Consider the following 26,750-nt stretch of genomic DNA (forward strand, 5'->3'; position numbering starts at 1 on the left):
TAAGCATTTAGAAATAAGGGCATAAACAGGTCGGCCACATGGGGACGTGTGGAGACTGATACAGGACATTAGTTGGCACTGTTGGTCAGTGGAAGAAATCTTGATTCAAACGATTTTCTCGCTAGGAAATAATCATGGAACATTACAATACAGAGATGTTTTAAAGTTAAATGCCAGAACTACATTCCAGACATGGCTGCTGCACTGTGTCACTCCGCCCAGTGGTTTACTTAAGAAATAGTTCCGAGTATTTGCTTCATGTGTCGTAATGTTACATAATTATATGTTATTATTTCATAGCATGGTGAATGTACGGGTCACAACTTGTCCACGTGAGTGTTTTGGAGTTGCTGGATTGTGTATTTGATGAGTTTCATGAGGGAAAGCCGGAAAACCATCTGCTTACATTGAGTTGGCACAGCAGCTCCAAACTTGGCAGCACCGATCTAGCAACAGCTTGCACCAACAACTATAAGTAACGAACCTATTACTAAGACTATAGGAATTATGGCAATGGGCGAATTTGCCAAAATGTTGAAGTATCCCTTTAACTGGCCTGACTGGTGCCTACCTAAAAACCTGCCTCCATATGAAATTAATGCTGAACAGTTAAACAATGTCATATACACCAATACAAGTTCAACTAGTGAAGAAGAATTACTGACAAGTTTTGAATCAAAGAAATCAGATTAGTCAGAGATGATAAACCATCTAGTGTGTAGTCTGACTAAGCTTTGGATTCAGACAGCAGAGTTTGAGCTACAGAGAACACAGAGACACTGAGGAACCTGAATTTAACCCAAACCCAGGATAGAGCGGTTCAGTGAATGTGGTGTTGAAGGTGTGGAGGTGGATCAGTCTGTCAGAGGAGACTCTGTAGAAGGACAGAGAGCCAGCAGGATGGTCCAGATACACTGCTACTCTACCAGAGGATGAAGAGGAGGAGAAGATTTTTGTTTCTCTCTTGTGACAGACATAGTGACCACCATCTGAGCAGATCAGACTCCAGGACTGATCATTAAATCCAAACAGACATTCATCTCTGTTTCCTCTCCTTCTGATTCCTCTGTAACTCACTGATAAATTAACCCATCCTCTCCACTCGACCTCCCAGGAACAGCGACCAGTCAGACCAGTCCAACACAGCAGCTGATGACAGTCAAATCTGTCTGGATGATCAGGATATGGCTGATCCTCCTTCACCCGTGTCACCATCCTGTTGTTGTCAGACAGTTTGAGTTTTCTGTCCACTGTGTTTGTGTCCACTTCCAGCTCACAGGCATCTGATGGAGAGAACGAGACACAACACAGCTCACGGTTATCATCTGATCATTCCTAAACAAGGTTACTGACAGAGTCAAACTAACATTTCATATTCAGCCCTGAATTCTGTTCATCAGCCCTGAAATTCTACTTCCTGTTTCTATTTGAATGTGAACAGACCACAGTGAGGTGCAGCTCCACAATCACAGACGGACACCAAACAGTTAAAAGTTCAGACATTTCTATGGCTTTGACTTTAGATTCATGTGTTTCATTTCCCCTCTTGTGTCCACTGTGTGGCGCTATATTCCATCTACCAATACTCAACAGCACACATGATGGTGCTGTATGTGGATAATGATCAACAGGATGAGATAGAAGCGTCTGAAATGAGATTCCTCAGGAGGGAGTCTGGGCTCAGCCTTAGAGAGGGGGAGGAGGTCAGAGTAGAGCAACTTAACACACCTCAGCAGGATAGAGATGAAATGTGAAACTTGGAGCACAGTTAAAAGAAGTAAACATGGAGAGACTTAAAAAATCAGTTTATTTCTGTGTTCCTCTGCTCAGACATAAATAGAGTATGCCATCAAAGGCTTTTTAAGGGGAGAAGGGGGCTTATAACACTTGAATTTTGATTTAAAGCATTATCACTTTATAATTTTGTAATACCGTGATATTATACTGTTCCTGTCAAAAGCAAGAAAAATACAGTGATATGAATTTTAGGCCATATGGCCCATGCCTAGTCCAAACATTAGACTAGAATGGACTAAAGCTGTGCACACGCTGCTAAAGCGTGCCGTAATGGTCAGAAATCCTGCAGAGCAGGCAAAAACATGCAGGGCTCTACAGTGCAGCTTTTTAACATCTAGAGAATCAGCTATGGTCTTTAAACTACTACATCTTGATATTAAAAATATTCTTATCAAAGTAAAAGATATCTTAAATGGCACAGTTCATATTTACTAGTTTGAGGACAGGGATTGTTCTCGGGTGTCACTGTAAAAAATGACATGAGGAGTAAACACTGTGCTGTTGTGTTCATCTTTTCTCTACATACCATGAAAAATACAGAACCTCAAAGACTGTTCTTTGGATCAATTATTAGTAGTGAAAGGGTGCTTTAGAAATTGAATGTTATTAATTAGATCATCTTTCATGATTTTATATGAACAATAATAAAGAGAGGACAAGAAAATGACAGACTGTAAAACAGTAGGATGGAATTTTTAAGACCCCATGGGTCAAAATGACAGACAGTAAAAAAGTCTAGTCCAACCTGTGAGGGACTGAGCCGTAGTGTTTCCCTCTCCTCAGAACTCTAAAACTCTTTCTGTTTGATGAATGTCAGTGATTGTGAACGTGGACGTTCATACTCTCAGACCCAAAGACTGAGATGGATTCAGACACAGCCTCAATCATTGTTGTTCACATCCTTCCTTGATTCATGAGTCAAATTCATCATTGTGTTGTCACAAATCAAACATTCAGACACTCACACTTCTTTAGACCTGGTTTCAGTCTGTGCTGTCCACCATGGTCCAGCCTGGAGAAAGAAACAGAGCCAGTTTAAACATCAGGGATGGGTCAGGAGAGATTCAGACACTTTCATTCTTCATGTGACTTTGTTTTCCTTTAGTTTTTCACCGCTGCCTGGTTGTTATGCAGGACTATCACCAGATGGTGGCAGTAGCACATCTGAGAGCTGTTTGATAACCGTCATTAAATCACAGAAGAAGAAGAAGAGGGCTCATTTGAGTTTTAGTCAAATTACTGCCATTGACCTTCTAACAGTGATTTTCATCTAAATTCCTATCCCTCTCCTATACATATACTAGGCCTGTACTCAAAAATCAATATGGCTGTCTATGCACACATGCTCCTTGGCTATACATTTATCAATACAGATGTTTCCTACTGTTTCCACTATCCTATCAAAATAAAGGCATAAAGCCCCTGTAGAGCTGAAGTGCTGAGAGCCAACTTTAGTAGCTAGTACCAGTCCGTCTCTCTGAGTCTTTCTGTCTGTACCTCAGTGTCTCCAGTCTGCAGTGTGGATCCTCCTTTAGAGCAGACAGTAGTTTCTCTCCTGGTTCTCCTGGATGATTGTAGCTCAGGTCCAGCTCTGTCAGACAGGACGAGCTCAGAGCTGAGGCCAGAGAAGAACAGCCTTCCTCTGAGACCAAACAGCCAGACAGACTACAAACACAGAGAGACATAAAGATGATTAAAAGGTTGTGTAGGCCATGTGGTAAGATAGGTAAGATGATGTCTCTGTGTGGACATGGTGGGTGGTGAGAGCTGGCATGGAGGGGGGTGGCTCTGGGACGCTGGAGATCACTGTTCAGCCCTCTGGAGGTGTCATGGGACTAACTGGATGAAACACTGACGAAGGAGGGTTCCCACTTGACAACCCCTGTGAAGTGCGGGTTTCTTACTACCCATGGGTCTGCATGGTTGCATTGTGGAGGCAAATAGTAATGGATTAGGGATTTCTTCACTGAGCGCTGATCCTCTTTATAGGGCACAAGTATCTTGTGTTTTATTCAGACAGAGCGCGTTCACATAGAAGGAACAGAACATGTGTCCAGAGGTGTCTGGTAGATGGGGCACCAGGCCTCTCCATGTTCTTCATTGCAGGATTTCAATCAATGTCAGAGATGTCATCTGGTCCTGGTGCCTTACCAGGACAGATGAGTGAAAAAAGTCTCTCCACTACATGCTGGTCAACACTCACTAGAGAGCTGGGTGCAGGTAAAATGTCCAGGGTTTCTTTTTGTTTCTGTGAGAAGTCTCTAGTTTCAAACCTGCAGCAACAATCCTTGAACTCATTTGCCCTTTCTCCCTCTTAGCAGGGGACATGGTCCTCATCTTTTTCATGGAGTTCCACAGGTTTTTTGAGTTCCTACACCTTTCTGATTGGGAGACTTTGATGCAGCTGTCATTGTTGCACTTACCTGAGAGAGTCCAGTCTGCAGTGTGGACTCTCTAGTCCAGAAGACAACAGTGTCACTCCTGAATCCTGCAGGTCGTTGTTACTCAGGTCCAGATCTCTAAGAATGGAGGACTGGGTGCTAAGGACTGAGGACAGAGCTCCACAGCTTCTCTCTGAGATGTTACAGCCACTCAGCCTGTAAAAGACTTTAGGTTAGTCAATAAAAAACTCACAACAAACATGATATCCAAGTTGGCCAAATCAAAAAAATATGTGACATCCTGACCTGAGAGTTTCCAGTGTAGAACCTGGATCTCTAAGTCCACCACAAAGTTGCTCAACTCCTGAATCCTGCAGGTGGTTGTTACTCAGGTCCAGCTCTCTGAGACTGGAGGAGCTGAGGACTGAGGACAGAGCTCCACAGCTTCTCTCTGAAATGTTACAGCCACTCAACCTGTAAAAGACTTAATGTTAGTCAATGAAAAACTCACAACAGACATGATTTCCAAGTTGGCCAAATCAAAAAAATATGTGACATCCTGACCTGAGAGTTTCCAGTGTAGAACCTGGATCCATAAGTCCACCACAAAGTTGCTCAACTCCTGAATCCTGCAGGTGGTTGTTACTCAGGTCCAGCTCTTTCAGTCTGGAGGAGCTGAGGACTGAGGACAGAGCTCCACAGTTTCTCTCTGAGAGGTTACAGCCACTCAGCCTGAAACAGAAACAGAAGTAGAAATTTTTTTTTCTAAATACAGACTACTTTTATCAGTGCAGTTGTGAGTTCACCTACAGAGCTTTGTTGGAGGCTTTGACCACTGGCAGCAGCCTCAGGAGAGCCTCTTCTGAAGCAGAGTACTTCTTCAGGTCAAACACGTCCAGATCTTGTTCTGATGACAGTAAAATGAAGACCAGAGCTGACCACTGAGCAGGAGACAGTCTTTCTGTGGAGAGACATCCTGATCTCAGGAACTGTTGGATCTGCTCCACTAGGGAACGATCATTCAGTTCATTCAGACAGTGGAACAGATTGATGCTCTTCTCTGCAGACAGATCCTCACTGATCTTTGTCTTGATGTACTGGACTGTTTCCTGTCTGGTCTTTGAGTCACTTCCTGTTTGTGTCAGCAGACCTCGTAGGAGATTCTGATTGGTGGTCAGTGACAGACCCAGGAGGAAGCGTAGGAACAAGTCCAGGTGTCCATTTGGGCTCAGTAAGGCCTGGTCTACAGCACTCTGATGGAGATATCGAAGTTCAGGCCTGGTTCTAAAGATTTTAGAAATCCTGGATGTTCGTTGTGCTTCTTTCATCAGATTGACTCCAGAGTTGATGAAGGTCTGGTGGACATGAAGAGCTGCCAGAAACTCCTGAACAGTCAGATGGATGAAGCAGAACACCGTGTCCTGGTACAGTCCTCTCTCCTCTCTAAAGACCTGTGTGAACACTCCTGAGTACACCGAGGCTGATCTGATATCGATGCCACCCTCCATCAGGTCTGGTTCATAGAAGATCAGGTTTCCTTTCTGCAGCTGCTCAAAAGCCAGTTTTCCCAGAGACTCGATCATCTTCCTGCTCTTTTTATTCCAGAGTGTATCAGTCTCAGCTCCTCCATCATACTTGATGCTCTTCACTTTGGTCTGAACCACCAGGAAGTAGATGAACATCTCAGTCAGGGTCTTGGGCAGCTCTCCTCCCTCTCTGGTCTTTAGCAGATCCTCCAGAACTGTAGCAGTGATCCAGCAGAAGACCGGGATGTGGCACATGATGTGGAGGCTTCGGGATGTCTTGATGTGGGAGATGATTGTGCTGGCCTGCTCCTCCTCTCTGAATCTCTTCCTGATGTACTCCTCCTTCTGAGGGTCAGTGAACCCTCTGACCTCTGTCACCATGTCAACACACTCAGGAGGGATCTGATTGGCTGCTGCAGGTCGTGTGGTTATCCAGAGGCAAGCAGATGGAAGCAGGTTCCCCCTGATGAGGTTTGTCAGCAGCACATCCACTGAGGTGGACTTTGTGACATCAGTTAGGATTTTAGTTTTGTGGAAGTCCAGAGGAAGTCGACACTCGTCCAGACCGTCAAAGATGAACACCACCTTGAACCCGTCAAACCTCCAGAGTCCTGCTTCGTTGGTTTCAGTAAAGAAGTGATGAATGAGCTCCACAAAGCTGAACTTCTTCTCTTTCAGCACATTCAGCTCTCTGAAAGTGAATGGAAATATGAACTGGATGTCCTGGTTGGCTTTGCCTTCAGCCCAGTCCAGAGTGAACTTCTGTGTTAAGACTGTTTTCCCAATGCCAGCCACGCCCTTGGTCATCACTGTTCTGATTGGTTCATCTCTTCCAGGTGGAGCTTTAAAGATGTCTTCTTGTCTGATGGTAGTTTCTGGTCTGTGTGCTTTCCTGGATGTTGTTTCAATCTGTCTGACCTCGTGCTCATCGTTTACCTCTCCAGTCCCTCCCTCAGTGATGTGGAGCACTGTGTAGATCTGATTCAGAGGGGTCGGGTTTCCTGCTTTGGCAATCCCCTCAAATACACACTGGAACTTCTTCTTCAGGTTAGACTTGAGTTTATGTTGGCAAACTGAAGCAGGAGTTCCTGAAAGAACAAACAACAAATGATGTGAATGAGCTGATCCTGCAAAAAGTTGTCATCTAAAATACCGTTTCATCCAAAAGTCTCATCAGATGTTCAGTGGGTATGTGCATAATATTAAAGCAGAGTTTGGAAATGTAAACCTCCACTTCATCTTTCCATCATCTTAAATCTACGTTTCCTTTTTACTTTGAAAAACTTACTGTTCCTCAGACAGTCAGCCAGTTCGTTCTGCTGCATCCTCTCTGTGATGTTCAGAAAAGCCTCTCTGCTGGTGTCCAGGTCTGTTTTATGCTGCTTGGACTGATCATTGAAGAACTCTGATGTTTCCAGCTGACCTCTGTAGAAAAATATCAGGTGTAAGGACATTTAATGACAGAGTTTAAGAGCTCAACAACATGGCCCAGCATAAATGTAGGAAGTTTAAACAATAATCACATTTACTCTGGTATGGATTTTGCTTATTGACAGAGATCACTTCTTCAATAACTAACCCCCTCACACCTCTTAATTAAACCCCATTGGCTCCAAGGAGGTTTCCAAATAACGACAGTCTGCTGTGGTGGCCCCTCTTCTCAAAGATCGAGATCCTTCTGTAGTTGTCAACCTCAGGCTACTTTACAGAACTACAACTACCCCCTGGAAGAACTCGGAGGTGCCAACCCTCATCCTGACCACTTCACACTTGACTGTAAACCGCCCGAACATCTGCTGGACGTCCCTGGCTGAGGACACCTACAGAACCACGTCATCTACAACAAGTAGAGATGATTCTGAGTCCCCCAATCCAGAATGTCGGAGTGTGCTTTAAGAAAAAGGGATCCATCACCCTGATCTGTAGGGCTGAGTACTGAAATCTGGTACCAACATGGCACCAGTTCCTACATGTCTGAAACTGGGCAAATCAAAACAGATTTTGGTGCTTCATGTTGGTACTCCACTATCCCAGTGCAACCCCCTGCCAGTCCAAATGAAAGACACAAAATACCTTATGGAATTAACATACAGTGTTTTCCTGGCTCAAATTGAGGCAGAGGTGGTACCATTCTGACCACATTCACTCTGACTTTTCTGGGGGGTTCTGGGGTCGTGTTCCCCTGGAAGCAGTTCAGTCTGGATTCTGTTTGAAATTTCTCAGGCAGCTGAACTAAACTGTGTCCAGGGATTTTTTTCTTTCTGTATCAGAACTGTGCAGGTTGTTAGCAAAAGAGGAAAACTATCCTTTTTGTGGTCCTGGAACTTTTTTATTTTGAAGAATTATCAAAAGAGGTATTGTATGTGACTGATGGTGAATTCATCTTTACTTTTTTGCTTTTGTACTTACAGTAGGGCTGGGTACTGCCACTGATTGCCTGAATCGATTTGATTCCAATTCACAAGGTCCCGATTTGATACAATGCAATTCATGTAGGGATATTTTAGTTATAAACCTATTTTGCTTCACCCTTTCAGAGATTTTTCAGAGAACTAAAGTTGTAAATACTACAAAGAATGTTCCAACCAGACTCGTTTTTTAAAATATCAGGGTTTACATTAAATATTGACCTAAGCTAATATTATTGACATGACTGTTTTACCCCCATGTGGCACAGCTTACACATGACCTGTCTTTTATCCAGATTGCCTCTGTCTTTGTAGTTTTTAAATCCAAAATGCAGCCTGATATCTTCTTTTAAGTTTGTGCCTTCAGTGAAGCAGAGCTGCCAGGCTCCTCCATGTTTGTTTTAAGGCAGCGATATGTCACTTATTGTAAGTCTAAGCTGAAACTCTTGGTGTGAAATGAATAAAGATTAAAAGTAAATTTCAAAGTAAGTAATTTTTACTTAGTTTGAGTAAGTCCATGGTGTCTAATTACACTGAAGCTTATAATGTTTCCAATGTGGTAGTAATTGTCACTTGAATAGATTCTCACACACATTTTCAGATAGAGATCCTGCATTGTTGTTTATCTGTCCCTCCATCACACACTACTGTCTATCCGTCTGCTGTCTGGGAGATGTTTGCTATAGCCAGATGTTAATGCTGGTTAAATAAATGACAGAAACCACAGCACTGATAAAAAAAAAACATGTTCATCATGTTATCTATTACATTCTGTTCATTGTGCTCTGAGTTCTCTGTCACTTCCCCGCTGTAACACGGCTCTCACAGAACAGTCTGGGTTGGGGTGAACGTGGCACCCTAGAAGATCGCCTTTATTGAGGAAGAGTCAACCAAGCCTATTACAGCTGTGGCTTAAGCGCTCTCCTCCTAGTCACCTGCAGACTTTGGCTGCTCGTGCTGCACAGGTGAAAGCTGATGTGTGAGAAAGAGATGTTCAGCTTTTATTGACAACGTGCTTTGATTTCCAAAATTAAACTAGAAAAGCACTGAGAGAACACAGACCTCCACCACTAGCCCTATCTCCTATTAGTGAAGAACCCTTTAAAAACATTCCTGGATCCAGACGGTGATCCGTATCACTCCCAAAATCCAATTCGCTGATTACTACCTCCTCGGTGGAGTGGAGACGCGGTGAGGCAAAGCATTGGCTTTGCTACATGTTGACTGTCATGGCGGAAGCATCCATGGTCTCACCAGACCACTGAAAGTCATGGCAGAGGGTGAATATTCCTCTATCCCTCTTAGCATTGTCGGTATTCTCGCCACAATTTGCTGTCTTTCTCTCTGTTATGCTCTGACTCGTCTCCTCAACCGGGCGTGCGTTTTTCCAACTCTGTAAACTCCAAAACTTTGAATGGAAAAACACCCAAAAATGCTGCTGGGGATTGAAGTTACTCATGTCCGCCATCTCCTGGTGTAAAGTGGTAACAGCACAGACCTCCTCCATTAGCCCTATCTCCCAACAGTAAAGAATCCTTTAAAAAAAATCCTGGATCCAGACAGTGATCTGGATCAGTCCCAGAATCGAATCAGTTCTTCCTTATCCCATTTCTGACATTTCCTTAAATTTCACGAAAATCCGTCCATGACTTTTTGAGTTATGTTGCTAACAAACTCACAAACAAACGAACAAACCCACCCGATCACATAACCTCCTTGGCAGAAGTAATTACTGGGCTCAACATTCAAACCTTGAATTGGAGTCTAAAGGCTTTCAGAGGAGACTGCTGGTCAAGTTTCAAGCTACATGAGTGGCACAAGACTAGAAGCATGAGAAGCCACCAGCAGAGGGAGAAGGCATATATTAAAAGATTGATCTCTGGGTTATATTGATCAATACTGTATTTTTTAAAAAGAATCTATTTTAAAAGGAGAATTGATTTTTGAACCCAGTCCTAACTAGCAGGTACAATGTGTAATGTTTAGCCAGTGGATTATCAGAACAGACTTGTTAAAACTGGAACATATTATTTATATTTTGGCCAATCTAAACTAGAATTTTGTCACCTGAATATATAAAATTATTATATTAAATAAACTTAGAATGAGCTTTTTGGTCATACATAGAGAGAGTCCCTTCTATGGAGTCCTCCATGTTGGATTTTGTATCCTTACCACATTTACCACCAGACAAGTGAGCGTTGTAATCTAGAATCTGTTAAATGTTGCATATGATCCCAATTTTCCAGACTGCACCTTTAAGCACATTTCCAAGTCTGTACTTTGTTACTTTTACATGAGAAAATAAGTTCAATCAGTACTTCTACTTTTCAGGATATCAGACTGCATGTTGGATTTAACCACTACAAAGACAGAGGCAAACTGGACAAAATAGGCCATATCCAGGATGGGCCACATGGAGGTAAAATAGCGATATAAGTACTTCTAGTTTAGGGTCAATCTTTAGTGCAAACCCTGATATGTTTAATGTGCCAAGTTGTAACATTCTTTGTACTATGTCCAATTAAATTTCTCTTTGAATCTTTTTAATGTAGATGCAACATAGATTTAAATATAGATATATTCATATATTAAATATTGATATATTTATATGTCTTTATTTATAGTAGCTAGTGTAGTTAAGCAGCACATTTGATACATTTTACCTAGCCAAAAAGATTGTGTTGAAAGGTGCTATTTTTCATCATGATTTATATCATTATCGCAATAAATACAGCAAAATATTGTGATACATTTTTTAGTCCATATTGTCCATTCCTATTCTCAAGGCAAAACAGATTTTTTTGGAATCCACTTGTTTTCATAAGGCCCTCTAAGTTCAACGCCTGTGGGTCCCTGGGACTCCCCACACTTGTAACATGTCAATGTTAACTGTCCATACATTTTCTCTGTTTACTTCCTACTGCAGGAGTCTACTTTCAAGCGCATGCTAAGATCTGATGAAATCAGCATGTTCACTGTTAATCTATTAAGGTATGTCATTTTTTTTTTTTGTAGGAAACTTCAATTTGAACACAGTATCAATAATGTTCCACCTCATCAAAGCCCAGAATAATAAACATCAAATGTCCATTTCACTGAGGTTACTCAGGTTCACATGGTTGAACAAACTCCATGTTTTCATTCATGGACCTAAATGCAGTTTCCTGTCTTTATACTTCACTATGAGCTAGAACTCCATCTACTAGTCAAAGTTTGAATTACACTATAATGATTTCAACACAATGAGGCTCCAACACTTCTCAGTGACAATGTTAGTCCTCATAAGCTGATGAACTCAACTGTAACCACTGTTCATTTAAAACTATAAAATCCAACCATCCTGTTTTATTTATATGATGATGGAGAGATGATGATGAATGAGGGACAAAAGAGACACGGTCATCATATCTAGAGTTGTATTTTATCACGTCTTACCTTTTATCTGCAGGTTGTTTGAAGTAAACTATGTCATCTTTAGACTGGTCACTCTTCATGGACACACAGCTGGGTTCAGGAGAGTCTGACCTCTGCTCCATCCTGATACTGAAAACAACAAGATTTGTTTTAAGCTGCTATGAAACAGTGATGATGATGATGATGATGGTTGAGAAGGAATACCTTGATTGAGTGGCAGTGGATCATAAGGGACTCTTTGCTAAGCCCCTCCCTAGAATAGCCACTGCCAATTAAATGCAGCATTGGTATGAGCCTTAAATAGCCTATGGTACATTGAACTCTCTTCAGAGTGGGGAGGAACATCATAAAAAGACGCACAGCAGAGCGCACACCAGCGCATCCTCTCAGCTCTGCAAACATGCTGTCCAAAATTACGCTGATACAGACTGCATGATTTTTAAGACTGAAGGAGATTAATTTATTTTGTTTAGCTACTTTTTATGGTTTTTTAAAATTTTCTTTCAAGATGAAGAATTTAACCACCGTGCAAAGCTGCAATTTGCTCTCTCATTAGAATCCACTCCTGTCTGCACCTCTGACTAGTTTTCTGCATTTCTAGACCCTCACAAATATCAGAGCCAGAGGTTTTTGCCTTTTAAAACTAAACTTCTATCTGTGTGGGATTAAAAGAGCTGCTCTCTCTCTTGGGGCACAGGTGGCAGAATGGATAAGGCGCACGCCCCATGTACGCGGGCGGCCCGGGCTCAAATCCGGCCTGAGGACCCCCACCGCATGCCTCTCCCCACTTCCGACTCTATCCACTATCCTCTCCTCTATCAAATAAAGGCACAAAATGCCCAAAATAAACCTTTAAAAAAAAAAAAAAAAGAGCAGCTCTCAGGATAGCAAATACCTTCCCTGCGTAATGGTCAATGATCAGCCACAAACGCAGACATTGTATCTCACTTTGGTGAGTGATTCAGTTCAGTGTCAGCCTGATTTAACCCCTTATTATAAAAATCTTTCAGGCCAAACTAATATCAAATAAATTTATTTACATACGATATAATTTTATGTCAACAAGAAGTGCAATTATGGTCTTGATCACTTATGTTAAACAGGGCATCCTGTGGTGTATTTAACTCCGGGTCTCATCAAATGGTAAAAATTCCTCTCATAACTGTAAAAACAAATTCTTTATAACTACAAATATAATCCTAATATGTACACAGGCTGTCCTATGACTTGGTGCAGCTCTAAAAGGCATCCAAAATTTCGCACAGAGATGAGTCAGTTTATGACGCATACAGGTTTGTAAGGGGGATTCTCATGGAACGGATATGCAGAGGAATGACTGTAGGGCTCATATATGCCCTAAAGTCAAGTTTTTACTAAGTAGGTGAGGGTTTGTAGCTCTCTGAGTCTAAAAACATTTAAAAATGTAAAAAGAAAAAATGTGTGATACATAGCACATTTATGCCAGTCCTGTTTAGATTACATATTCAAGATCCAAGACATTTTAATGGTGTAATGGGTGGAAAAAATCCAATGTCTGGCTCTTGGCTTTCTGACCTTGAAATATTTTGGGATAAAAGTTAGGAACCCTGCTTTACATCGTCAGGTCGCCGCCATTTGTTCAACTCATCCTCTTCTAAAAATATTGGTTTGTATACTCACTCGTGTTTGTACTTTACATTATCTTTATTTCTACTTTATTGTACTCAGAAATAGACCTTTATCGTGTGCTGCTAACAGTTCTGATGTTTCTGGTGCTTCCCCTGTCAAAGCAGCAAGCTCAGCGGTACATAGGCTTCTGCTGTAGTCCATTCAAAGGGGGACATGCGCAGTAAGACAAAAACACCCACAACGGGGAAGGTGATCAGGTTCGGAAAGAAAATCCATTCGAATGTGCCGGATCTGAAGATTTCACTCGAATGGAGTGTGTTTATGAAGCATTTTCATTCCGATCAGGCAATTATTCTGGTTACAAGTGATCCATGAAAAAATGGCTACTGTTAGTCCTCAGAAGCTGATGAACTCAACTGTAACCACTGTTCATTTAAAACTATAAAATCCAACCATCCTGTTTTATTTATATGATGATGGAGAGATGATGATGAATGAGGGACAAAAGGGACACGGTCATCATATCTAGAGTTGTATTTTATCACGTCTTACCTTTTATCTGCAGGTTGTTTGAAGTAAACTATGTCATCTTTAGACTGGTCACTCTTCATGGACACACAGCTGGGTTCAGGAGAGTCTGACCTCTGCTCCATCCTGATACTGAAAACAACAAGATTTGTTTTAAGCTGCTATGAAACAGTGATGATGATGATGATGGTTGAGAAGGAATACCTTGATTGAGTGGCAGTGGATCATAAGGGACTCTTTGCTAAGCCCCTCCCTAGAATAGCCACTGCCAATTAAATGCAGCATTGGTATGAGCCTTAAATAGCCTATGGTACATTGAACTCTCTTCAGAGTGGGGAGGAACATCATAAAAAGACGCACAGCAGAGCGCACACCAGCGCATCCTCTCAGCTCTGCAAACATGCTGTCCAAAATTACGCTGATACAGACTGCATGATTTTTAAGACTGAAGGAGATTAATTTATTTTGTTTAGCTACTTTTTATAGTTTTTTAAAATTTTCTTTCAAGATGAAGAATTTAACCACCGTGCAAAGCTGCAATTTGCTCTCTCATTAGAATCCACTCCTGTCTGCACCTCTGACTAGTTTTCTGCATTTCTAGACCCTCACAAATATCAGAGCCAGAGGTTTTTGCCTTTTAAAACTAAACTTCTATCTGTGTGGGATTAAAAGAGCTGCTCTCTCTCTCTTTTTGGGGCACAGGTGGCAGAATGGATAAGGCGCATGCCCCATGTACGCGGGCGGCCCGGGCTCAAATCCGGCCTGAGGCCCCCCACCGCATGCCTCTCCCCACTCTCCTCCCCATTTCCGACTCTATCCACTATTCTCTCCTCTATCAAATAAAGGCACAAAATGCCCAAAATAAACCTTTAAAAAAAAAAAAAAGAGCAGCTCTCAGGATAGCAAATACCTTCCCTGCGTAATGGTCAATGATCAGCCACAAACGTAGACATTGTATCTCACTTTGGTGAGTGATTCAGTTCAGTGTCAGCCTGATTTAACCCCTTATTATAAAAATCTTTCAGGCCAAACTAATATCAAATAAATTTATTTGCATACGATATAATTTTATGTCAACAAGAAGTGCAATTATGGTCTTGATCACTTATGTTAAACAGGGCATCCTGTGGTGTATTTAACTCCGGGTCTCATCAAATGGTAAAAATTCCTCTCATAACTGTAAAAACAAATTCTTTATAACTACAAATATAATCCTAATATGTACACAGGCTGTCCTATGACTTGGTGCAGCTCTAAAAGGCATCCAAAATTTCGCACAGAGATGAGTCAGTTTATGACGCATACAGGTTTGTAAGGGGGATTCTCATGGAACGGATATGCAGAGGAATGACTGTAGGGCTCATATATGCCCTAAAGTCAAGTTTTTACTAAGTAGGTGAGGGTTTGTAGCTCTCTGAGTCTAAAAACATTTAAAAATGTAAAAAAAAAGAAAAAAAAAATGTGTGATACATAGCACATTTATGCCAGTCCTGTTTAGATTACATATTCGAAGATCCAAGACATTTTAATGGTGTAATGGGTGGAAAAAAATCCAATGTCTGGCTCTTGGCTTTCTGACCTTGAAATATTTTGGGATAAAAGTTAGGAACCCTGCTTTACATCGTCAGGTCGCTCGCTCATTTGTTCAACTCATCCCTGCGCGAAAATATTGGTTTGTATACTCACTCGTGTTTGTACTTTACATTATCTTTATTTCTACTTTATTGTACTCAGAAATAGACCTTTATCGTGTGCTGCTAACAGTTCTGATGTTTCTGGTGCTTCCCCTGTCAAAGCAGCAAGCTCAGCGGTACATAGGCTTCTGCTGTAGTCCATTCAAAGGGGGACATGCGCAGTAAGACAAAAACACCCACAACGGGGAAAGGTGATCAGGTTCGGAAAGAAAATCCATTCGAATGTGCGGATCTGAAGATTTCACTCCGAATGGAGTGTGTTTATGAAGCATTTTCATTCCGATCAGGCAATTATTCTGGTTACAAGTGATCCATGAAAAAATGGCTACTGTTAGTCCTCAGAAGCTGATGAACTCAACTGTAACCACTGTTCATTTAAAACTATAAAATCCAACCATCCTGTTTTATTTATATGATGATGGAGAGATGATGATGAATGAGGGACAAAAGGGACACGGTCATCATATCTAGAGTTGTATTTTATCACGTCTTACCTTTTATCTGCAGGTTGTTTGAAGTAAACTATGTCATCTTTAGACTGGTCACTCTTCATGGACACACAGCTGGGTTCAGGAGAGTCTGACCTCTGCTCCATCCTGATACTGAAAACAACAAGATTTGTTTTAAGCTGCTATGAAACAGTGATGATGATGATGATGGTTGAGAAGGAATACCTTGATTGAGTGGCAGTGGATCATAAGGGACTCTTTGCTAAGCCCCTCCCTAGAATAGCCACTGCCAATTAAATGCAGCATTGGTATGAGCCTTAAATAGCCTATGGTACATTGAACTCTCTTCAGAGTGGGGAGGAACATCATAAAAAGACGCACAGCAGAGCGCACACCAGCGCATCCTCTCAGCTCTGCAAACATGCTGTCCAAAATTACGCTGATACAGACTGCATGATTTTTAAGACTGAAGGAGATTAATTTATTTTGTTTAGCTACTTTTTATAGTTTTTTAAAATTTTCTTTCAAGATGAAGAATTTAACCACCGTGCAAAGCTGCAATTTGCTCTCTCATTAGAATCCACTCCTGTCTGCACCTCTGACTAGTTTTCTGCATTTCTAGACCCTCACAAATATCAGACCCAGAGGTTTTTGCCTTTTAAAACTAAACTTCTATCTGTGTGGGATTAAAAGAGCTGCTCTCTCTCTCTTTTTGGGGCACAGGTGGCAGAAAGGATAAGGCGCACGCCCCATGTACGCGGGCGGCCCGGGCTCAAATCCGGCCTGAGGCCCCCCACCGCATGCCTCTCCCCACTCTCCTCCCCATTTCCGACTCTATCCACTATCCTCTCCTCTATCAAATAAAGGCACAAAATGCCCAAAATAAACCTTTAAAAAAAAAAAAAAAGAGCAGCTCTCAGGATAGCAAATACCTTCCCTGCGTAATGGTCAAAGATCAGCCACAAACGCAGACATTGTATCTCACTTTGGTGAGTGATTCAGTTCAGTGTCAGCCTGATTTAACCCCTTATTATAAAAATCTTTCAGGCCAAACTAATATCAAATAAATTTATTTACATACGATATAATTTTATGTCAACAAGAAGTGCAATTATGGTCTTGATCACTTATGTTAAACAGGGCATCCTGTGGTGTATTTAACTCCGGGTCTCATCAAATGGTAAAAATTCCTCTCATAACTGTAAAAACAAATTCTTTATAACTACAAATATAATCCTAATATGTACACAGGCTGTCCTATGACTTGGTGCAGCTCTAAAAGGCATCCAAAATTTCGCACAGAGATGAGTCAGTTTATGACGCATACAGGTTTGTAAGGGGGATTCTCATGGAACGGATATGCAGAGGAATGACTGTAGGGCTCATATATGCCCTAAAGTCAAGTTTTTACTAAGTAGGTGAGGGTTTGTAGCTCTCTGAGTCTAAAAACATTTAAAAATGTAAAAAAAAAGAAAAAAAAAAATGTGTGATACATAGCACATTTATGCCAGTCCTGTTTAGATTACATATTCGAAGATCCAAGACATTTTAATGGTGTAATGGGTGGAAAAAAATCCAATGTCTGGCTCTTGGCTTTCTGACCTTGAAATATTTTGGGATAAAAGTTAGGAACCCTGCTTTACATCGTCAGGTCGCTCGCTCATTTGTTCAACTCATCCCTGCGCGAAAATATTGGTTTGTATACTCACTCGTGTTTGTACTTTACATTATCTTTATTTCTACTTTATTGTACTCAGAAATTGACCTTTATCGTGTGCTGCTAACAGTTCTGATGTTTCTGGTGCTTCCCCTGTCAAAGCAGCAAGCTCAGCGGTACATAGGCTTCTGCTGTAGTCCATTCAAAGGGGGACATGCGCAGTAAGACAAAAACACCCACAACGGGGAAAGGTGATCAGGTTCGGAAAGAAAATCCATTCCGAATGTGCCGGATCTGAAGATTTCACTCCGAATGGAGTGTGTTTATGAAGCATTTTCATTCCGATCAGGCAATTATTCTGGTTACAAGTGATCCATGAAAAAATGGCTACTGTTAGTCCTCAGAAGCTGATGAACTCAACTGTAACCACTGTTCATTTAAAACTATAAAATCCAACCATCCTGTTTTATTTATATGATGATGGAGAGATGATGATGAATGAGGGACAAAAGGGACACGGTCATCATATCTAGAGTTGTATTTTATCACGTCTTACCTTTTATCTGCAGGTTGTTTGAAGTAAACTATGTCATCTTTAGACTGGTCACTCTTCATGGACACACAGCTGGGTTCAGGAGAGTCTGACCTCTGCTCCATCCTGATACTGAAAACAACAAGATTTGTTTTAAGCTGCTATGAAACAGTGATGATGATGATGATGGTTGAGAAGGAATACCTTGATTGAGTGGCAGTGGATCATAAGGGACTCTTTGCTAAGCCCCTCCTAGAATAGCCACTGCCAATTAAATGCAGCATTGGTATGAGCCTTAAATAGCCTATGGTACATTGAACTCTCTTCAGAGTGGGGAGGAACATCATAAAAAGACGCACAGCAGAGCGCACACCAGCGCATCCTCTCAGCTCTGCAAACATGCTGTCCAAAATTACGCTGATACAGACTGCATGATTTTTAAGACTGAAGGAGATTAATTTATTTTGTTTAGCTACTTTTTATAGTTTTTTAAAATTTTCTTTCAAGATGAAGAATTTAACCACCGTGCAAAGCTGCAATTTGCTCTCTCATTAGAATCCACTCCTGTCTGCACCTCTGACTAGTTTTCTGCATTTCTAGACCCTCACAAATATCAGACCCAGAGGTTTTTGCCTTTTAAAACTAAACTTCTATCTGTGTGGGATTAAAAGAGCTGCTCTCTCTCTCTTTTTGGGGCACAGGTGGCAGAATGGATAAGGCGCACGCCCCATGTACGCGGGCGGCCCGGGCTCAAATCCGGCCTGAGGACCCCCACCGCATGCCTCTCCCCACTCTCCTCCCCATTTCCGACTCTATCCACTATCCTCTCCTCTATCAAATAAAGGCACAAAATGCCCAAAATAAACCTTTAAAAAAAAAAAAAAGAGCAGCTCTCAGGATAGCAAATACCTTCCCTGCGTAATGGTCAATGATCAGCCACAAACGCAGACATTGTATCTCACTTTGGTGAGTGATTCAGTTCAGTGTCAGCCTGATTTAACCCCTTATTATAAAAATCTTTCAGGCCAAACTAATATCAAATAAATTTATTTACATACGATATAATTTTATGTCAACAAGAAGTGCAATTATGGTCTTGATCACTTATGTTAAACAGGGCATCCTGTGGTGTATTTAACTCCGGGTCTCATCAAATGGTAAAAATTCCTCTCATAACTGTAAAAACAAATTCTTTATAACTACAAATATAATCCTAATATGTACACAGGCTGTCCTATGACTTGGTGCAGCTCTAAAAGGCATCCAAAATTTCGCACAGAGATGAGTCAGTTTATGACGCATACAGGTTTGTAAGGGGGATTCTCATGGAACGGATATGCAGAGGAATGACTGTAGGGCCTATATATGCCCTAAAGTCAAGTTTTACTAAGTAGGTGAGGGTTTGTAGCTCTCTGAGTCTAAAAACATTTAAAAAAAAAAGAAAAAAAAAATGTGTGATACATAGCACATTTATGCCAGTCCTGTTTAGATTACATATTCGAAGATCCAAGACATTTTAATGGTGTAATGGGTGGAAAAAAATCCAATGTCTGGCTCTTGGCTTTCTGACCTTGAAATATTTTGGGATAAAAGTTAGGAACCCTGCTTTACATCGTCAGGTCGCTCGCTCATTTGTTCAACTCATCCCTGCGCGAAAATATTGGTTTGTATACTCACTCGTGTTTGTACTTTACATTATCTTTATTTCTACTTTATTGTACTCAGAAATAGACCTTTATCGTGTGCTGCTAACAGTTCTGATGTTTCTGGTGCTTCCCCTGTCAAAGCAGCAAGCTCAGCGGTACATAGGCTTCTGCTGTAGTCCATTCAAAGGGGGACATGCGCAGTAAGACAAAAACACCCACAACGGGGAAAGGTGATCAGGTTCGGAAAGAAAATCCATTCCGAATGTGCCGGATCTGAAGATTTCACTCCGAATGGAGTGTGTTTATGAAGCATTTTCATTCCGATCAGGCAATTATTCTGGTTACAAGTGATCCATGAAAAAATGGCTACTGTTAGTCCTCAGAAGCTGATGAACTCAACTGTAACCACTGTTCATTTAAAACTATAAAATCCAACCATCCTGTTTTATTTATATGATGATGGAGAGATGATGATGAATGAGGAACAAAAGGGACACGGTCATCATATCTAGAGTTGTATTTTATCACATCTTACCTTTTATCTGCAGGTTGTTTGAAGTAAACTATGTCATCTTTAGACTGGTCACTCTTCATGGACACACAGCTGGGTTCAGGAGAGTCTGACCTCTGCTCCATCCTGATACTGAAAAAAAAAGACACGATATAGTTGTATGAAGACGATATGTTGATGTCGCTCTTTGAAAGTAGTTACGCCACTATTGCCGCTTTCCCACTACAATTAGCATGTAAAAGCAGGTAAACCTGCTAACAATCAGCAAGTGACTCCTTTCCTATTGCCAGTAGACCCAGGTCTGATCACCAGCAGACGAGCTGCGTGGCTGTTTTTTTTTTTCCCACTGGTGCATCAAGCTGATGTCATCACGTTGCTTTTCTAGCTCAGTCTTTCTATAACAAAGATATCCTCTGAGAATAGTTAATGTGCTACTGACATATTCAGCTCCTCCAGCCTTGAATTTCTCATGGATTATCCAGGAAAGCGCAGCGCTTCCTACTTATGAGCCCAGCTAAATAAAGTGAAGGAGAACCTTTTATAAACAATGTTTCTACTTCAAATTTTCACATGTCTGCTTCTTGGAATAATTAGGCAAACATCGATCTTTTTAATAATTTAAAACAGAAAACTTCAGCCGCCAATCTCCTGTCTCCTCCATCAGCTGTCATCCGGCTTAACAGCTGATGGAGGAGACGGCACTTTTCAGACTGAGATTTAAGGGTGAAAACTACATTCTCCAGCTGTGTTTGTACGCAGGAAGCACTGCGCTTCCTATGATAAACCATGAGAAATCCAAGGCTGTAGAAGCCTGACTGGTTCACAAAAACATACTAGCTTTCAGCAGATATCTTCATTATGACCAGAGTGAGCTAGACAAGCATTTCTGTGTTTCTATGTGCCGTTAAACTGCACTGCAGTGTTGGGAACCTCTGCCTTTACTCCTGTCTCCTCCAGCAGTGCTTCAGGCTGAAGTTTCTGTGTAACAAACAGAAAGAGGATCCATGTGATCATTTCAAAGAGGCAAATAATGCAGTAAATAAAGAAATGAAAGGGTAATAGATTATATCGTTTGAAAAGGATCTCTTTTTCCAGCTGGACAGGACGCTTTATGAGATAATCCATGAGATTTAACAGGCTGAATGAGATAAATCTGTCCTTGGGAAAAAAAATATTCTCAGCAGGTATGTTCATTATGACATGGGCATTTCTGTGTTTATCTGCACCGTTAAACTGCGCTGCCATGCTGTGAAACTTCTGCCTTTAAACTCCTGCCTCCTCCTGTACATCAGGCTTAAACACGCAGCAGACAGAATAAAGTTTCTGTGCAACAACAACAAAAAGGATCTATGAGATCACAACAGGCAAGAAATATAAACCTATTACTTGTATTGATATGAACATAGGCACGTTACGCTAAAGTCATCCCGTGTTCATCTGGGTGTGACGTTCCCACTGGAGCCAATCGGAGGCGAGCCGACAAAAACCCGTGTCTATTGCAGGGTCAGCCGACCCGGGTCTGAATGCTGGTTAGAGCCTTTCCCGCTGCTGACAGGAGCCGATTGTTAGCGGGTTTAAATGGGTTTTTCGGCCAGTGGGAAAGGGGTATATAAAACAGTGATGATGATGGTTGAGAAGGAATACCTTGATTGATCAGCAGTGGATCTTAAATGACTCTTTGCCAAGCCCCTCACTAAAATAGCCACTGTTCAATCATATGCAGCATTGGTATGAGTCTATTTTCAGATGCATGCTCAACTCTGATGAAATGACCATATCCACTGTTCTTCCTATTAAGGTATGTTATTTTTTTATAGGAACTTCAATTTGAGCAGAATCCATATCAACAATATTCCACCTCATCAAAGCTCAGAATTATCAACATCAAATGTCCATTTCACTGAGGTTACTCAGGTTCACACAGATGAAAAACTCAGTGTTTTCCCTCATGGACCTGAATGCAGTTTCCTGTCTTTATCCTTACTTTAAGCTAGAGCTCCATCTACTGGTCAAAGTCAAAATTACACTCAAATTTTTTTTTTCATCACATTTTGGCTGCAACACTTCTTAGTAGCTGGATCCCATGTCGCTTATAGATCGGTCCTCGATCCTACGGATTCGCGCGAACTGGAATTTGTTTCCGATCCGCCATCTTAACGACCGTGCCAAAGCGCTTACAGGGTTTTAAGACTCAAGCCATAAGACCGAGGACTGAGATTTGAAGACCGATGAGCAAAGACACATGCGAGCAGGCTTCCCGGAACTCTTCTTACTCAGAGGCACACCCCTTTATAGGTTATTACTCTTGGATTGGACACTGCTGGATGTCAGTGAAACTTCACAGCACCAGCAGAGATTAAGAATGGAGGAGAAACGGAGTTTATAACAGATGATGAACGGACTCAACAGACTCTCAAGAGTATATAAACATCAGAAGTTTTAAAAGGCTCAATAACTGATGGGCTGGGATTTAAAAGAAGTGTTTGAAATAAGCATTTACATTGAAATATTGAGAGTATATTTAATAAAATCAATAATAAAGAGTGAATCATTATGGAGTTTAATATTTGATTAGTTTTCTGATACCGTCAAACATTTTAACATGTTAAAAGCTCATAAAATCTAAAGATTGAGATATAAATCTTCCCTTTCCCACCAAACACTGGTTTAGGTATTTTTTTCTACATTTGGTTCATCATAGCCTTAATTTGGTCAAAAGATAGTCGTAGAAAATTGAGCCATGTTTTGTCCGTCTGATTTTGTCCAAATGTAGCCCAATAATAGTCTTTAAAAATATGAACATATTACAGCAACGTCTTTATAGAGACGTCTTTTCAACGACCTGAAAATGACTGCATTTCACTGTTCACTTTTCAATTAAATCTAGACGTTGATTAGACAGAGTGGAGATGTTTTTTAACGTCTTTGCGACTATTTTTTGCTGGGTGTTATGGCAGTCTATTAAGTAACTTCTGTTTATTAGATCTAGAAGAGAATTAAAGTCAGACAGCAGCATTCTGTCAGGAAGAAACACGTTTAAATCATCGCAGGGTTAAAAATTTCAATCAGTCTGATACTGAGCGTCAGGTTTGATCATCAGCCTTCACAATGAATAATTATGATAATGAATAATTTGTAATATAGCATTTGCTGGTAGAAAGAGTCCGCAATCCGCATGTTTTTGATATTAAAAAATAGTTGAAAAGACATTAAAAAACTTCTCCACTCTGTCTAAACAACATCTAGATTTAATAGCAAGGTGAAAGGTGAAAAGATGTAAATTTCAGGTCGTTGAAAAGACGTCTACGTAAATATGTCACTGTATGGTCATATTTTAAATGACTATTATTGGGCTAAATTTGGACTAAATCAGATGGACAGAATAGTTTAATAACTTTCTACGACTATCTTTTGACTAAATTCAGGGTTATGATGGACCGAATGTAGAAAAAAAAACTCTAAATATTGTCAGTGTTTGGTGGCAAAGGGAAGATTTATGTCTGATTCTGTTGATTTTAAGCGCTTTTAACATGTTTGATGTTTGAAGGTGAATCAGAAAACTAATCAAATAATAAACTCCATACTGATTTACTCTTTATTATTGAATTTATTAAAGATATTCTCAATATTTCACTGTAAGTGCTTATTTCAAACACTTTTTAAAATCCCAGCCCATCAGTTCATAAGGCTTTCAAAACTTCTGATGTTTACTGCAGGTTTCTCTTCATGCAGGTGTTTTCTGATCCCACACTGAAACCAAACACTGTAAATTTTGAGAATTGTTTAGAAAAAATACAGTACAAATTATGCAGACACAATCAGCTGTTTATGCCTCCCGACAGCTGATTGATGATCAGCTGTCACCACTGTCCAATCATATGCAGCATTAGCAGTCGTCCATTTTCAGACACATGCTGAATTCTGATGAAATAACCATATCCACTGTTCTTCCTATTAAGGTATGTTGACTTTAAATTTGTTTTAATTTGTGCTTTTTGGGAAAATTTGATATTTAGTTATTTAGTTTAGAAGTCCAGAAGGACAAACATGTACCAGTAGAAACTCATTTTGACCCTTAAAGCCTGTTGTATCCTATTTAATACATACTTATATGATACTTCTATCTAATCAATATGATCATAGATGACTAAAAAAACTTCTAAATACAATCTGATAAATTATAAAAATTCACTCAAGTGTTTTATCATTTACCAAAAACACCTACTGTATCAAATGAGATTTATATATATATGGAAAAAAATAAGTAATAAATGTAAATGGAAATTTAGATTTTTTTTTTGGGGGGGGGGGGGTTCCATTGGAAAGCAAAATAAACATTTCAGTTCCAAAAAATTAGAATTTTCTGGCTATAATTTGTGTTTTCAGGCTTTAAAGGGTTGTGCCACAGACTGCCACAGATTTTTTCTTTTTAGACAAAACTAATATCAAAGCTTTCATCAGGAGGTCAGACCATTTAAATTAAAGCACAAACCAGATAAAGACAAAAACATTTTTCATAGATTTAGCCTCTTAATTCCACTCTCCAAGTGCACTAAATTGATGTTATAACCTTTAAAATTTACACATTTTTCTCCCTGGGGAGCATGCCCCCGACACCCCAGAAAGGTCAGCGTATGTATGATCAGAAAGGCACTATCTCTGCCTCAATTTGAGACAGGAAAACCCTGGAAAATATATTTACTCAGGGCTTTTATTGTGAACGACCTCAACAGGAAACAAGCTGTAGTCAATAGAAGCTTGACTCAGCTCATCATAACAGAAGTGAAACTCAAAACTAAAGGAGCAGTTACAAAGAAATGAATATACAGAGATTTCAAAATCATTTTTCTGTCATGTTATGCTCAGATATGAGTTCTGCAGCCTTCAGTGTAAACTGTCCTTGCAGTAAATTTAGAGCATTTTATTGAGACCAAATTACAGCTTGCTCTTACCCATAAGATAAATTCAGTCGGTATTTGTTAAAACTAATTCATAAAATAAAACAAAATCATGTTTTGATTACTTCATTAGTCATTTGTGTGTGTGTTTTTAAACAAGGCTAAGAAAAAAAATGTTTGCACTGTTTTGAACGGGCACCTGTATTTTCTTTTCCATTTCTACGGCTTAAAACTTAGTTTGTGACACAAACACCTTCCTCGTGGCCTTAATGCTCTGCAGACAACAATCAACTGTTACATAGAGCAGCAAGTGTTACTGCATTTTAGTGCAACTTAGAAAGTAAACAAAAGTCGTTGGAAGCCACGCCCACTGTGTTTCAAAATAACATGGAACATGAAACTTGCTGCTCCACTGATAACAGGCCTACAATATGGCGTCCGCGTGTGACGCAGTTAATCGTGTTCATAAGTGTGTTAGAGGAAATGTTCTTATTATCCAGTGCTATATGAGTTAGGCCTCAGATAAGGCAGTTTTTCCTGGTCTGATAAAATAATGTTAGTTTTAGTGTCTGAGTTAGTGTGAATGGAGCCTCTCTGAATTATTAACTCCTCCGCCTCAGACTAACTTCCTTTTAGAAAGTTTAGTTCAGTTAGTTTTAAAATCCGACTTCTAAAATCATACCTGGCCTTCCTCTGACCCCCAGAGTGCCGTCAGACCGAGGTGCCGTCCCACACCGATTGTGTTGTCTTTTTTTAATCCGAGTTGGTCCGGTTTCCAGTAGAGGTGAATTTTTCTCACCGCTCCAAACCTTCGAGACGTTTCTGCTTGAAATCGAAACTAAGTTTAGTGTGGGGGATGGGAGGGCTGCAGTCATCTGCTGCTGCATTCACAGGTAGTCGGACATTAGAGAACAGTCTGATATGTCCCAACTTTTGTCTGAATTCAAAGCTGTCAGCTGGGGTGTAAGTTTTGTTTAATTTCCTCCTTGGTAGATACATCCTCGAGCATCCGGACAGCACAGAAACTACAGCCCTCAATAGACTCAGGACCAGGATCCAGTCACAAACCTGCTTGGACTATGTCTGTCTTATCCTGACTTTGTTTACATGGGCGTGATCATATCCCTGTAGAAAAACTGATATCCTGGTTTCTGATCACTGAATAATATCTGAGCGGGCATCTGATGTTATTTTTAAAACACAAAAAGAAGTATGTTTGATTTTGAGAAAATTAGATCACTGCTGGTTATTTTGGGGTAAACACAATTAAATGCCGACATTGTGTTGCAGAAAGGTACCCACCTTGTTCCAACAACGGGAGAAAAGAAAATTAGTTTATATTAAGAGCATGTGCTTATATATAAAGCATGTGCAAAAAGAGACTGAGAGGATGGTAAGGAGGTAAACAGATATCTTCAACGAATATGCTTAGTTTTACTTGATATTCCAAATTATTATTATTTTTATCATTAGTCACTGAAAGTTCGCAGAGACACCAAGAAAAAGCAAAGCAATCCTGCAGTGGACTGACTGCACTAAATCTGTGATTCTCAACGTGGGGGTCGGGAGACCAGGGCCAGCCCAAGCTTACTCCGGGCCCTCAACAAAGTTTGGCTGGGGGCCCCCCACTGTTACTGATGCGGTCAATGCTAGATAATCTGCACATATACAACTAATCCAAAACCCAGAGGAGAAAAA

The 26,750-nt window shown here is 40.5% G+C and overlaps 1 protein-coding gene across 4 annotated transcripts; it reads right to left on the reverse strand.

Moving 5' to 3' along the window:
- Positions 1-302: 302 nt before the first annotated feature.
- On the reverse strand, positions 303-25,908 carry LOC121506172 (protein NLRC3-like). 4 transcript variants are annotated; one of them, XM_041781818.1, is made up of 15 exons: positions 25,735-25,908; positions 20,179-20,286; positions 18,022-18,129; positions 15,854-15,961; positions 13,690-13,797; positions 11,551-11,658; positions 6,993-7,129; positions 4,989-6,792; positions 4,743-4,910; positions 4,485-4,652; positions 4,221-4,394; positions 3,295-3,462; positions 2,897-2,968; positions 2,763-2,809; positions 1,208-1,283 (listed from the first exon to the last, which is right to left on the reverse strand). In XM_041781818.1, the coding sequence occupies exons 2-13, from the start codon at positions 20,277-20,279 to the stop codon at positions 2,899-2,901; spliced, it is 3,222 nt and encodes a 1,073-aa protein (XP_041637752.1). In that variant the 5' UTR covers positions 20,280-20,286; positions 25,735-25,908; the 3' UTR covers positions 1,208-1,283; positions 2,763-2,809; positions 2,897-2,898. The 4 variants fall into 4 exon arrangements, with proteins under 4 accessions (XP_041637749.1, XP_041637750.1, XP_041637751.1 ...); XM_041781815.1 differs by lacking the exon at positions 2,897-2,968 and having other exon boundaries at positions 303-1,283; positions 25,735-25,907; XM_041781816.1 differs by lacking the exons at positions 2,897-2,968; positions 20,179-20,286 and having other exon boundaries at positions 303-1,283.
- Positions 25,909-26,750: the final 842 nt, after the last annotated feature.

Source organism: Cheilinus undulatus, linkage group 24, assembly GCF_018320785.1.
Source record: "Cheilinus undulatus linkage group 24, ASM1832078v1, whole genome shotgun sequence".
Classification (NCBI taxonomy): domain Eukaryota; kingdom Metazoa; phylum Chordata; class Actinopteri; order Labriformes; family Labridae; genus Cheilinus; species Cheilinus undulatus.